General features: G+C 39.1%; 1 protein-coding gene across 1 annotated transcript in view; it reads left to right on the forward strand.

Moving 5' to 3' along the window:
- Window positions 1–2,982: 2,982 nt before the first annotated feature.
- Window positions 2,983–14,735, forward strand: part of DNAJC27 (DnaJ heat shock protein family (Hsp40) member C27) — a 31,128-nt gene continuing 19,375 nt past the window's right edge. Inside the window, exons 1-3 of the mRNA XM_025983913.2 lie at window positions 2,983–3,428; window positions 9,728–9,810; window positions 12,073–12,142. Coding sequence (XP_025839698.1) covers window positions 3,342–3,428; window positions 9,728–9,810; window positions 12,073–12,142 — 240 coding nt within the window. The 5' untranslated portion in view covers window positions 2,983–3,341. The remainder of the gene's footprint in view (window positions 3,429–9,727; window positions 9,811–12,072; window positions 12,143–14,735) is intronic.

Raw genomic sequence — 14,735 nt, forward strand, 5'->3', positions numbered from 1 at the left:
TAGTTTTCATTTTGTTTGCCTTGAAAACTTACAATGTAAAATATCCCAGATATCCCCTTGGGTAACCCTGTGAGGATGTGGAGCACTCCAGTGCACAGTTTGAGAACCACAGGATTAGATAATAGTGTTCTTGTTACAATGTTACATTTCCTGATTTTGATAAATATACTACTGCTATGTAAGAGAAAGTCCTTCTTCTTAGGAAATATACACTGAAGTATTTATGGTATTAAAGAAACATGTCGGACAGCCCCGGTGGCGCAGCGGTTTGGCGCCGCCTGCAGCCTGGGGTGTGATCCTGGAGGCCCGAGATCGAGTCCCGCCTCGGGCTCCCTGCATGGAGCCTGCTTCTCCCTCTCCCTCTGCCTGTGTCTCTGCCTCTCTCTCTCTCTCTCTCTCTGTGTGTCTATGAATGAATACATAAAAGAATCTTTAAAAAAATAAACATGTCTGCAAATTACTGTCAAATTATTTAGGAAAAAAAAGTGTGTGTATATATATGAATATATAGATAGTGAACACAAGTGATATAGTAAATGAGGCAAAATGTCAATACTTGATGAATCTGGGTAAAGGATATATACAATTTTTGCCCTATTAAACTTTTCTGAGTGAAATTACTTCAAAATAAAGATTTTAAAAAATGCAGCACAATAGTCTACATTTTAAGGTGTATACACATATGTAGTAAAAACAATTTTTTAAATGCCTGTTAATTAAAAGCACCAATTCAGATAGTTGCAAACTTTTATGAAGAGGAAGGATGGATGTATTGGGAAAAACTACGTATAGTATCAGTGATATTTTATTTTGCTAAGCTATATGATGGATGCATAGGTATTATATTATTCGTTATACCTTTAACGGTGTCTAAAATATATTATAATTTAGTTTAAAAATATTCACTTAAAATATGTAGTCTTTAATACATAAAAATAAACATGAGTACAAGAAAACATAGGGCTATTTACTGGGAACTACCATGTACTTCATGTGCATTATCTCCTGCAAGTCTTACCCTCACCGCGTGCCCATCTTATGCCAACATAAAATATAACAGGGCTGACTCCAAAGCTCATGTTCCTAATCCCTGCCTTCCAGGGTTCACACTATACACAGCTAATGCATACTTTTAAAAAAAAATTATTTTTAAAGATTTATTTATTTGAGAGAGAGAGAGAGAACGAGTGATGGGGAGGAGCAGGGGGAGACACAGAAAACACAAGAGAGAAGCAAACTCTCTGATGAGAAGGAAACCCAGGGCTGGATCATGACCTGAGCTGAAGGCAGATGCTTAGGCAACTGAGTCACCCAGGCACCCCTACACTTCTTTCTTCTTTGTGCATTAAAGCCTGGAAAAGAAAGGGGTGGGGAGAACCTGGAAAAAAAAAAAAACTGGAAAAGAAAGCTAACTTTCTTGCTTTTTCTATTCCGAATTAATTTAACACACCTAGCAGAAAATATGGCTATACACTTTCAAACCTCACAAATATCAATATGAAAAAATGGTAATAAATTTTAATCTTTGGCCTGTTTTACTGCCCATATGCTCAATAGTATCATACCTCATCAGTCTTTTACTAAGTGAAGATTTGACATTTTGCAATTGTTCTTCCACAACACCAGTTCTACTGCAGGGCCAAAGGTGAACCAGCAAAGAAATAGACATTTGTTGATTTATTAAATTATTCTGAGAGATCAGCATCTAGATTTGTGAAGAATCAGTATAAATTCAATTATTTTGAACTTTAAAATATCAAAATCCTGACCAGGACTTGTATTTCATGGTCGTAAAAAAATCTTAGAAGCTTCATTAAACTAAGATTTATTACTTGTTCATTATAAATACAACCCGGAGTAAGCTTTCTTAAAAACCGTGTCTTTAAGACAAAATGTTTGAAAATCCGACTCAATATAGCTAAGAAATATTGAAGCTTTATTCAGTATCTCCCTGCAATGTGTATTTCCTTTAGAATATTGAAAGCTATGTGAAAACGAAATGCTACTTTTGCCCTTGTAATTTACTGGGAGGTTGGGCAGCCGTTCTTTTTCAGGGCACTAAACATTTCTCAAGTTCTATTTAACTTCTGTAAATCAAGAAAATCAAGGTTTTTTAATCACTCAAAAAATTACTCTTCCTCTGTTTTTGTTGTTGTTGTTGTTTTCTTAATCCAAGCAGGTGCTTTTCTCGTCCCCTGGAACAGAAAATTGGTTATGTTAGGATTCATGATTATTCTACTATCATATTACCAGTTACAGGGAGGGTGAGCAAAAATGATGGGGTTGGGACGCCCGGATGGCTCCGATGGTTGAGCGTCTGCCTTCGGCTCAGGTCCTGGGATCGAGTCTCGCGTCCAGCTTCTTGCTCTGCGGGGGGGGGGGGGGGGGGGGCTGCTTCTCCCCACCCCCCCGCGTGTTCTCTCTCTTTCAATTAAATAAAAAATTAAAAAATAAATGATGGGGTTAAGTTTGAACGTGAATGGGAGCGAGAGGAAAATGAAGGAGCAAACAGCCACAAGCACACACACCCCATTTAACTGGAAGAGTCTAAGAAATGTCTAACGTGAGCTTTCTTCCTACACATAAGGATCACTTAATAGAAGACCAATGACTCCACTAAAATCCGTTTTTACTCCTAATAGACAACTTGTTGTTTTTTTTTTTTTTTTTAACGACAGGAACGGGATTCAGATGTCGCCTAACGCCTCTGTTCCAGAACCAGAGCCCCGACTTCCCCCGGCTCCCCCGCAAGTCCGAGCAACAGAAACACAGTATGGGGAGGCGGGGTGGGGGGTAGCGTAGACGCGCCCATAGGGACCTTTAGAATTCAGGGGAAAACCACCCCAGACACACCGTAGTCTGCGAGCCTATGGGCCTGCGCCCACAGCTCCAAATACTCCCAGCCCGAGGATCTGCCCCAAACCAACACGTTTCTACCAGTCGCTGCAAACGTCAACAGACGCCGCCGGCCCGCGCCCTCGCACCCCACCCGCACTCTCCGTGGCAACAGCCGCCCCTCGACGCCGACTTCCTGCCGAGGGACTCGGCCCCGCGCGGAGGCGCGACTCCCGGGAACAGGTAACCAAAACCGCGTCTCCAGAGCCCGGTGATGACGTCACGCCGCCCCTCCCTAGCATCGCGAGACTCTCTTCCCCCACCCCCAGTTCCCAGCGCTCCCGACCGCCCGCGCCGGCTGCTAGGCAGCGGCGGGGATGGCGAGCCGCGGAGCCGGGGCGGTGACGATAGCAGCGGTTCCGCCATTGGACGAGGAGGCCTGAGGGACGGGCCAGCCTAGTGAGCAAGGAGATAGCGAGGCGGGTGGCCCCGAGAGAGCGAGGGCAATGGAGGCCAACATGCCGAAACGGAAGGAACCTGGCAAGTCCCTGCGCATCAAAGTCATCTCCATGGGCAACGCTGAAGTGGGAAAAGTGAGTACCGCGCTGGGAGGGGCGGGACCTCAGCGCGGCGGGGCGACGTGCCGATTGGCTGCGACGGCGGCCACTCAACAGCCCGCGGCCCAGCCTCCTCCCCGCCCCTGAGCAGGCCGGGGTCTCCTCCTAGGGGATGCGCCTCCCGAGGAAAAACACTTCCGACCTTTTTGACCTTTGGGTTGCCCCCCTCCTCCTTCACTGACGTCACTCTCCATAAGGAGGTGCCTCATGTGACCGCTAACCCCTTGAATGTACCCCCCCAAAGAGTAAGGAGGCCTAGGTCCTGATGTCAGCTCGTCTGCCTAGCTACCCTGGCCGCGTCCTAGGTGACCTGTCCAGGACTTGGAGGTGGAGAATAAAAGTTTACTTATCCCAGCAGTTCTTGGCAGCCTAAGGGAACTCACGGGGGTGCATGTGAGGATCGGAGTTTGTAAATGTTACTCTGCAGACATGGAGCCCAGAATCTATTTTAAGAGCGTAACTGATGGTGACATGTTTCTCAAGGGAAGTGCGGTGGATGTCAAGGAGCCTGCATTATTTTTTGTGTATTGGCTTTATTTTTATTTCTGGTAGTGTCGTCATATCCATTCTGTCAAAGCCTTAGTTCCACCGCCTTTCTCTCTGTTAGATCTACTGGGTATCTGCTATAAAGGTCTCCCGCATTGGGGGTGGGGGGAGGGGGAGGAGGGTGGGCAGGGGAACCAGAGGCCTTCTCCCAAGTGAATTCTAAACTGTCTGCTTTTCACCCAGATTATCTTCCTTTCTAGGGAAGTGGAAGCTATTGGTTAAGAACCTCCCAAAGATCATCAAATCAATGACAGAGACAGGATTAGAACTTGGATCTTTCTTTCCATCATTGTATGCTGTGAAAATCAACTCCAAGTAGGAACTATATGCCAAAAGAGCTGTTAATGCAAGTATTTAGGCCAGTGCCTTGCATGTAGTTGATGCTCAGTAAATGTTTATTAGTGTCATTTCTTTCCATTTAGCAATGTCCAGTACTATTTTAATTATGTATCTGTCTGTATGTATGTATTAACGTAGCAGTCACTGAAAGTCAACATTTATTGAACATCAAATATGTGCCAGGCATTAAAAAGTAAAGAATAAAGCCTCTGAAAGGTTCAATAGTAAGCTGGCTAAGTAATCATGCATCACTTTTTAATTTTCTATGCTTAACAGTACAACATTAAAAATACCCCAAAATGCCCAGTGTCACATTTATTTGGCATTGTTTAGATTTATTAGCCAATGCAATTAGACAAGAGAAAAAAAAATATGAAGTGCTGGAAAGAAGAAAGAAAGAAGAAAGAAAATTATTGTTATTTGCTAGTGATATGATTATTTATCTGGAAACCCAAAGAGAATTAACTGAAAAGCTTTTAGAAACAATAAGGGATCCCTGGGTGGCTCAGCGGTTTAGCGCCTGCCTTTGGTCCAGGGTGTGATCCTGGAGACCCGGGATGGAGTCCCACATCAGGCTCCCCACATGGAGCCTGCTTCTCCCTCTGCCTGTGTCTCTGCCTCTCTCTCTCTCTCTCTCTCTCTCTCTCTCTGTGTGTGTGTGTGTCTCTCATGAATAAATAAATAAAATCTTTAAAAAAAAGAAACAAGAAAATTCAGTAAGGCAACATTAATATACAAAAAGTAGCTTTAATGTATCAAATGATATAGGACACCTGGGTGGCTCGGCAGTTGAGCATCTGCCTTCGGCCCAGGGCGTGATCCTGGGGTCCCAGGATTGAGTCCCACATCGGGTTCACCACAGGGAGCCCGCTTCTCCCTCTGCCTGTGTCTCTGTCTCTCTCTGTGTCTCTCATGAATGAATAAATAAAATCTTTAAAATATATATATATCAAATGATATGTTTTAATATATAATTGAGAAATTATTTAATTTACAATAACAGCCAAAATAAAGTACCTAGGTTTAAACTTAAGAAGAAATAGGTAGGACCTAAATAAAGAAAACTTTCAAGCTCTACAAAGTGACATAAAGTTACTTAGGCAAATGGGAAGATATACTTTCTCCTTAATAAGACAACTCAACAATTTAGGGATATCAAATCTTTAAAATAATCTACAAATGTAATTCAGTCCTATTAAAATACCAACAGGGTTTTTTCCTTTCAAAATTCATAAAAGATACTGAAGTCCTTATGAAAAATTAAATTGAAAAAAAATTAAATGTGAAAATAACCAAGAAAACTGTGGAAAAAGAAAACACTACCAGATAATAAAACCTATTTTAAAATTACCAAACTTTTCCTATTGGTGCTGGAAAGGGCATAGAGAGACATCAGTGGAACAGACTGGAGTCGAGAAATAAATCCAAACAAATAAGGAAATTCAATTTACAACGAATGTAGTAAAGCGATGGGAATGTAGGGACCATTTAATAAGTACTGTTGGAACAACTATTTACTATTTGGGAGTGAGGTAGATTCCTTTGGCATTGCTTTCTCAGAAATGAATTTTAGATGGACCACAGATTTAAATGTAACTTGGAAAAAAATACCATTTTGTTGGGCCACCTGGGTGGCTTTGTTGCTTAAATGTCTGACTCTTGATTTTGGCTTAGGTCATGATCTCAGGGGTCATGAGATCCTGCCCCATGCTGGGCAAAGAGGCTGCTTAAGATTCTCTCTGTCCCTCTCCCTTTGGCCCTTCCCTTCATGCTCACTCTTTCTCATTAAAAAAAAAAAAAAAAAAGCCTTAGTTATAAAAGTAGCACCATGCTCATTTTAAAGAATGTGGAAAATGAAAAAAAAAAAAAAGAATGTGGAAAATGTAGAAAGATAAACAATTTTAAGTTAAAAATTAAGGAATGGGGGGATCCCTGGGTGGCTCAGCGGCTTAGCACCTGCCTTCGGCCCAAGATGTGATCCTAGAGTCCCGGGATCGAGTCCCACATCAGGCTCCCCGCATGGAGCCTGCCTCTCCCTCTGCCTGTGTCTCTGCCTCTCTCTCTCTCTCTCTCTGTGTCTCTCATGAATGAGTAAATAAAATCTTAAAAAAAAAAAAATTAAGGCATGTCCTAGTAAATAATCTTTGGGTCAAAGGGCCAATCAAAACAAATGACAAAATAACTAGAAAGCAATGCAAGGGAGAGAATCTATACTGAAACCCTCCTAACAAAATTAAAGCTGTAGTGAAAGGAAAACACATTATCATTCATTTCTAAAGAAGAGAGAGAAAAACTAAAGGAACTTAACGGTTTTACAACTTTGTGAGTATACTAAAACCACTGAATTGTATATCTTAAAAATGTGAATTTTGATATATGGTTTATCTCATTTTAAAAGACTACGTAGTGGGGATCCTTGGGTGGCTCAGCAGTTTAGCGCTTGCTTTCAGCCCAGGGCCAGATCCTGGAGATCCTGGATCAAGTCCCACGTGGGGCTCTCTGTATGGAGCCTGCTTCTCCCCCTGCCTGTGTCTCTGCCTCTCTCTCTCTCTCTCTCTCTGTCTCTCATGAATAAATAAATAAAATCTTAAAAAAAAAAAAAGGACTACTTAGTACCTAAGACATTAGAAAAAGGTCACAAGATAAACCAAAAGTTTTGGATTTTGAGAATTAGTTAATGAGAGTCAAAAAAAAAAAAAAAAAAGAAAGAAAGAAAAGTGCCTAAAAAATCTATTTAAGAAAAATAGAAACAAAAAATGACAAAATTAGTACTGAAAGAGAAACATAATTACATACCAGAAGAGATTAAGACTGACTAGAGAATATTGCATTCTAATTCTATAGAAGCACATTTGAAAATGTAGAGGAAATGGAGGACTTCCTAGCAAAATATAAATTACCAAAATTGACTTGAGAAGAAGTAGAAAACCCAATTGAGGGATGCTTGGGTGGCTCAGCAGTTGAGAGTGCCTTTGGCTCAGCGTGTGATCATGGTCTGGGGATCGATCCTGCATCAGGCTCCCTGCATGGCACCTGCTTCTCCCTCTGCCTATGTCTCTGCCTCTGTGTGTGTGTGTGTGTGTGTCTCATGAATGAATGAATGAATGAATGATCTTTTTTAAAAAAATCATTCTTTTCCCCTTAACCTTAAATATCACCTTGGTCACTTTTAAAATTTCTTCTTTTAATGAGATCTATTTCTGGGCTCTCTGTTCTGTTCTACTGACCTATTTGTTTAATCTTATGCCAATATAATACTGTCTTGATTGGTTTCAGACTATATTTTAATCTCTTAAGATGGGTTCCCTCCTCTTTCCACTGCCCTGTCCCATTCCTCTTTTTCATAATTTGATTATTTCTTCCCAGACAGTTGTTCTTTCATATGAATTTTAGGATTATTCTATTTAAAAAAGAGGCTCAAACCTGTTAAGATTTTAATGAAAACTGCATTAAAAAAAGAAAAGTACCTAAAAGTCTATTTAAGAAAAATAGTGAAACATTCTCTCTGTATTTATGTTATTTAACTTAGCTTATAAGATCCTAAGGGCCAGGAACCCTGTCTATTTGTGTTTTAGGGATAGTTATTAATACAATTACTTAAATGTGTGTCTTGTGAAACACTTAGAACTAGTGTTTAAATAGTGTACTGGAGTTAAAGGGCTGCCGAACCCCTTAATCTTATGAATAATTTAGAAAAAGGCTATATTCATTTTCCCCGGCTATTGTGAGAGAAAGTATTTGTGAAGTGCATTCAAGCTATAAAATGTTTTAAAAGTAGAGCCTCTTAGCAGTAGTCACTCAAAGAAATTTTTCCTTCAGTTCACAATAAGCTTATTAACTGCTTTTTAAATTAACTGTCCTATTAAATTTAGGTTCACGTTCATCAGGGAAGGATTTGAGCAGAATAAACTCCATTACTAGCACTCCCAAGTAAATTATAAGTTTCATGAGTGTTAAAGGTTATTAATATACAAGTCTTCTAAAATTGGTTTTCCCTGGCACTAAGCAAATTTCATTGGCATGAACAAAAGAGAGAAAGAAGTAAAATATTGATGTTTGTTATCCTCAAATAGTTTACTGTCTAGCTAAAGAGAGAAGGTAAATATACACATGTGAAATGATAACTAACAAAGCAATATATGAGTGCTGGTGTGCATGTGTGTGTATGTGTAATATATGCATACATGTTAGTATGCATGTAAAGTGTTAGAAGAGTTCAGATGCAGGGAAGATCTCTTACAACCTGGAGCTCAGAGTTTGAGCTGGGTCTTAAAGGTTAAGTAAGACTTGTAAAGAAGGGAGTAGTACTTTTCCAAGAAGAGGGAGAAGTAATGACAAAAGTCAGGAAATCGGGTCTCTGGGAGTTTTGCAGAAATGGAGAGTTTATGTTAGAAGGGTTAAGACAGGGAACACAGATTAGGGCCATATTATGGAGAATTTTGAATAAAGGACAAAGGAATTTGGATTTCAAACTAGCAACGAGAAGCCACTGAAGACTTTTGAGTTAGGGAAGTGAAATAATGTCAGTGGTATGTAGTATTGACTGCAGTTGGGAGGAAAGGAAAGCAAAAAGACCAGAAAAGAATTTCTTGTAGCTGTCTAGGAGTAGATGATGAGGATCTAAATCCAAATGATGTCAATGGGAATTGGAATGGGGAGAAAGAAACAAGAAACATTTGGAAGATTTAGAAAGGCTCAGAATCAAACATGGCTTTAATATTCTGATCTTCTGTAGTAGGGAAAATAGTGGTATTATTAACAGAACAGGGATGTCAGCAGGATGAACTGATTTTATGTATAGGATTAGTTCATTTTGGGGCATATTGAATTTGAGGTAACAGCAGGACACCTAAGTAGAAACTAGTCTTAGTATTTTAAGTTGTAGATCTGCTTTTGAGAAGGGAGGTCAGACATTTAGACAAATGTATAAACATAGACGTTTTGGTGGTATTGTTGAAAGCATGAGTAAATCTTCAAAAAAAAAGAGCACAAGGATCAAGAACTAAACTGAAACATGTTTAGTATTAAGGGAAGAATATTTAAGTAATTTTTCTTTAAAATTTTCACTTTTAGCATTTGTTTTCTCAGAATGCCTGGCTGGCTCAGTGGTTGAGTGTCTGCCTTCGGCTTAGATCATGATCCTGGGGTCCTGGGATCCCAGGGTCCTGGGATCAAGTCTTATATCAGGCTTCTGCAGGGAGCTTGCTTCTCCCTCTGCCTATTTCTGTCTCTCTCTCTCTCTCCTGTATAAATAAATAAAATATTTTAAAAAAAGAAAATGCTTTCTCTTTCATTGTGATGATGATGAAACTGTAATGAAGAATTGTGCTCATTTTGTATGTTTCCAGAGTATATTTACTAATAGCAAGTATTTTTCTTTACCTTTTTAGAGCTGTATTATAAAACGGTACTGTGAGAAAAGATTTGTGTCTAAATACCTTGCAACAATTGGAATTGACTATGGAGTCACAAAGTAAGTACATTGTTTCTTTGGACTTGTAAATTACATAGACTTGGGCTGTTCTAAAATGATACATCTTGAAATAGAGATTCTGAAGATAAATCAGGGAAGATAGGAATGAGACCATTACAGATAAGGTAGTGATCATATAATTTGTTCATCACTGAGCACATTCTTTTTGCCAGGCCTTGCCTTAGGTGTAGGGTCTACAAAAATGAGGAGGTCAACAGCCTAACTGGCAGATAATAATAAATAAAAATAATAGATACCAACTCCATCCTTCCTGTTTCTAACATAGTGAAGCTCAAATTCCAGCATGCTGAGAAGTACTTTAAGAGTTTGTAAAAATGCAGATTCCTGGGACCTGTCCACTAAGAGTCTCATTTGTCAGGTCTGAAGTGGGGCACAGGAGTCTGCATTTTTAACAGCCTTGGGTAATAATGATGCAGGTGGTCTCCAGGCCATAACCTAGGAAAGTATGACCTTGAGGTAAAAAAGTACCATTTCTCTTAAGGTAATTTCCTGTCTGGCATCTGAATTAAATTAACCTCTTTGAGTTTTAGTGTGTGAATACATTTGTGTTCATTCCCGACTTCATAACCTTTAGTTACATCCCCTCTCAGCTGCTCTCTCTTTAAAGCAAAATTTTCTAATATAAATTGTTATGCCAGATCTTCTCCAGATGCTCTTAGACTGTTGTTATTTTGTTTTGCTGTTCTTACATCCTCTTTTATAAGATGGATCCTGATTTCACAGATGTTAAAATGAAAACAGATATGTGTCTTAGAATTGCTGAAATGTGGTTGAGAATTCAGGAATAAAGAAATGATTAGTGGTTAGCTTGATTTAAATCTACAAGTAATATAAAACAACTGTAGGAATTATGGTTTCAGAACAGAAAATGGAGGTTATAAATGTGAACAAGGGAATAATAATAATAAATAAACCAGGAGGTAGCGTAGGGACAATGAGAGTGAGTACTGATGTCCTTGTATTCTGTAGGAGGGAGTCATGTCAATGCTGTCTAAACTGAAATATGTCACTTAAGAGCGTGATTCTAACCTGTTATTGTTAATAATTCCTATTCTTAATTTAGAGGGGTCTTTTAGGAAATACATCTTGTGATGAGGAAACATTTAAAGTTCAGTAATTCTAGTTTACTTCAGTTTCTTTTTCTTTTATTCAATTCAATAATGAGTAACTTTTATACTTTTTATTTTAAAATAGCATAATCCCATTTTTATGAAAATACTTATGTTTATCAGTCATATCTATGCATGAAAGAAGACTGCAGTGAGGTTCATATATATTGACAAAGGTTTTTTTTCTGAGTCATAGGATTTGGGACAAATTTTAAACTTCCATCTTTGTATTTTTCTTTAACATTTGAAACACAATATTTCATTAATTTATTTTCCAATAGTGATTTTTCTTGAAAAAATAAAAGGACAAGATGCAAATATGCTACAATGATGGACAGTATTTAAAATTTCTGATACAAATGGGTGTTATTTTCCCTTTTTGTTCTTTATTTAAATTTTTTTGAAAACAAGCGGACTGTTGCTCTTGTTCAGTGAAAGTCACACAGACTTTTTTTTTTAAGATTTTATTTATTTATTCACGAGAGACACAGAGAGAGAGAGGCAGAGACATAGAGGGAGAAGCAGGCTCCATGCAGAGAGCCCGACGTGGGACTCCAGGATCATGCCCTGGGCCAAAGACAGGCGCTAAACTGCTGAGCCACCCGGGCGTCCCTCACACAGACTTTAATAAAATACACCTTAGTGGGCAGCTCCAGTGGCCCAGCGGTTTAGCTCCGTCTCCGGCCCTGTGTGACCCTGGAGAACCGGGATCAAGTCCCATGTCGGGTTGACAAGCTGCTGAGTTGCTAGCTTCTCTTGTAACGGTTATTGGGAATCAAGAAGAGGTGCTAAGAAAGCCTCTTTTAAATTTTCTACACTAGGGCAGCCCTGGTGGCTCAGCGGTTTAGCGCCGCCTTCGGCCCAGGGAGTGATCCCGGAGTCCCGGGATTGAGTCCCATGTCAGGCTCCCTGCATGGAGCCTGCTTCTCCCTCTGCCTGTGTCTCTGCCTCTCTCTCTCTCTCTCTCTCTCTCTCTGTGTGTGTCTCTCATTAATAAATAAATTCTTTTAAAAACCTTAAAAAAATAAATTTTCTACACTACCTTTTTAAATTCATAAGTGACATAAATGATATGAATGGGAATGCAGAAGCCATAACCTTCTTTGGAATTTTTTGCATTTGAACATTTCAGAGTACAAGTCAGAGACAGAGAAATCAAAGTTAACATCTTTGATATGGCTGGCCATCCCTTCTTCTATGAGGTAAGAAAGCCTTTTTGGGAAAACTTGTATCCAGTATTATCAGTGGACTAGGGAAAGATCCTGAGCTATCTGAAACAATCAGTATGCAAATCATGTATAAAATTAGGTGAATTTAGCTGCTGTTTTTGGCTTCCTTTCTGAGCTTTAACTAAATGTTTTGGCTTCCTTTCTGAGCTTTAACCTGTTGGTCTTTTGTTCCATCCCCTTAAATAGTGGTAGGAAATTTCATCACTAATGTTTCAGACACATAGATATGACTGTTTAACTTTCAAAGGACTGTTGCTTTATACTTTATACCTTAGCCCAGAGATAATTATATTCACACTTGGACTTAAGAATTCAGCAATGTGACTTCTTTCATTGCAAGGTTCTAGCGTGATCTTTCCAGTTCACTCCTCAGCCTTATGTGTTATCTCTCCGGAGAGAACCCCACCTGGTTTACTTTTGTCTGCCATCCATTCTGAGAAGTCTCAAAATAATCTCAAAGCCATTCTCTTTTATTTTTCCTTCCTTGGGTTTTTCATTTTCCCTGAGGAGGCTCTTAGTTCTTTTCTAGTTTGGCCATTTGACTTCTGCTTTTATCTTTTATTTCCTCCCTTCTGCTTGCTTTGTGTTTCTTTTGCTCTTGTTCTGGGTTCTTTCAGATGGGAGCTTAGATTATAGATTTGAGATTTTCTCCTTTTCTAATGTGTGCATTTGGTGCTATCAATTCTCCTCCCAGCACCATTTCTCAGTGTCCCACACATTTTGATATGTTGTATTTTCAATTTCATTTATATTTCATTTTATTCATTCAATGTGCTTTTGGTTTTTAGTTCTCTTGAGACTTTCTCTTTGACCTATGGATTTTTTTTAGAAGGGTGTTGTTTAGTTTCCAAGTAGTAGAGATTTTTTGTTATCTATTATTAATTTCTTTTAAAAAAAAAAAGATTTTATTTATTCACTCATAAGAGACACAGAGAGAGAGAGGCAGAAACATAGGCAGAGGGAGAAGCAGGCTCCCTGTGGGCACCCTGATGTGGGACTTGATCCCAGGATCCCGGGATCACAACCTGAGCCAAAGGCTCAACTACTGAGCCACCCAGGTGCCATCTATTATTAATTTCTGATTTGATGCTATTGTGATGAAAGAACGTACTGTATGATTTTGATTCTTTTAAATTTGTTGAGGTTTTTTTCAGGACCCAGGATATGGTCTATCTTGGTCTTCTGTGAGTACGTAAAAAGGATCTGTATTCTGCTATTGTTGGATAGAGTGCTCTACAAATATTTATTAGATCTTGTTGATCGTGGTGTTGTTGAATTCTTTTATATCCTTGCCAATCTTTTGTTTGGTGGTTCTATTAATTATTGAGAGAGGGCTGTTAAAGTCTTCAACTTAGTTGTGGATTTGTTTCTCCTTTCAGTTCTATCATCTTTGCTTCATATATTTTGCAACTCTGTTAGTTGGTACATACACATTTAGGATTGCTATGTCTTGGGCAGCCCCGGTGGCACAGAGGTTTAGCGCCGCCTGCAGCCCAGGGCATGATCCTGGAGACCCAGGGTCGAGTCCCACATCAGGCTCCCTGCATGGAGCCTGCTTCTCCCTCTGCCTGTGTCTCTGCCTCTCTCTTTCTCTGTGCCTCTATGAATGAATTTAAAAAAAAAGTATTAAAAAAAAAAAAGGATTGCTATGTCTTCATTATATAGTTTAAAATAAAACTATATGTCCCCCTGTGTCTCCAGTAATTTTTTTGTCCTGATGTCTACTTTATCTGTTATTAATATAGCTTTTTTGCTTTTCTTTGAGTAATGTTTGCTTAATATATTCTTTTTTATCCCTTTACTTTCAATCTGCTTATATCATTGTATTGAGTGACTTTCTTGTAGATAGCCCATTGTTGGGTCATGCTTTTTAATCTATTATTGCCAGTTTCTGTCCTTTAATTGGTATCTTTAGACCATTTACATTTAATGTAATTATGGGTATATTGGAGCACAAGTCTGCTGTTTTATATTGTTTTCTGTTTGTTCTGCTTTTCCAGTTCTCTGTTTTCTGTTTCCTGCCTCCTATGAGTTAGTTGAACACTTTTTTGAATTCCATTTTGATTTGTCCATAGTATTTTTTTTAAGATTTTATTTATTCTTGAAAGACACAGAGGCAGAGACATAGGCAGAGGAAGGAGAAGCAGGCTCCATGCAGGAGCCCAGGGTGGGACTCGATCCTGGTACTCCGGGATCACATCCTGAGCTGAAGGCAGACCCTCAACCGGTGAGCCACCCAGGCATCCCTGTCCATAGTGTTTTTCAATTAATCTCCCTGAATAGCTACATTCATGGGTGCTGCAATTATAAAACCAATGAAGTTAGTACAGTCTTCTGGTGTCATCATTTTAACACTTTGAGTGGAATTTTAGAAACTTTTCCTCCCTTAGCATCTCTTTATCTTCTCCCATTTATAATTGTCTTAAAATATTCTCTATATACTGCTAGAACCACATCAAACTGTTTAATCTTTGCTTGTTTGTCAAACATAATTTAGGAAACTCGAGAAAGAAGAAAATGTTATATTCACCCATATTTTTGCTTACTTTGTTCTTCCACCCTTTGC

This window comes from Vulpes vulpes, chromosome 8 (genome assembly GCF_048418805.1).
Source record: "Vulpes vulpes isolate BD-2025 chromosome 8, VulVul3, whole genome shotgun sequence".
Lineage (NCBI taxonomy): Eukaryota > Metazoa > Chordata > Mammalia > Carnivora > Canidae > Vulpes > Vulpes vulpes.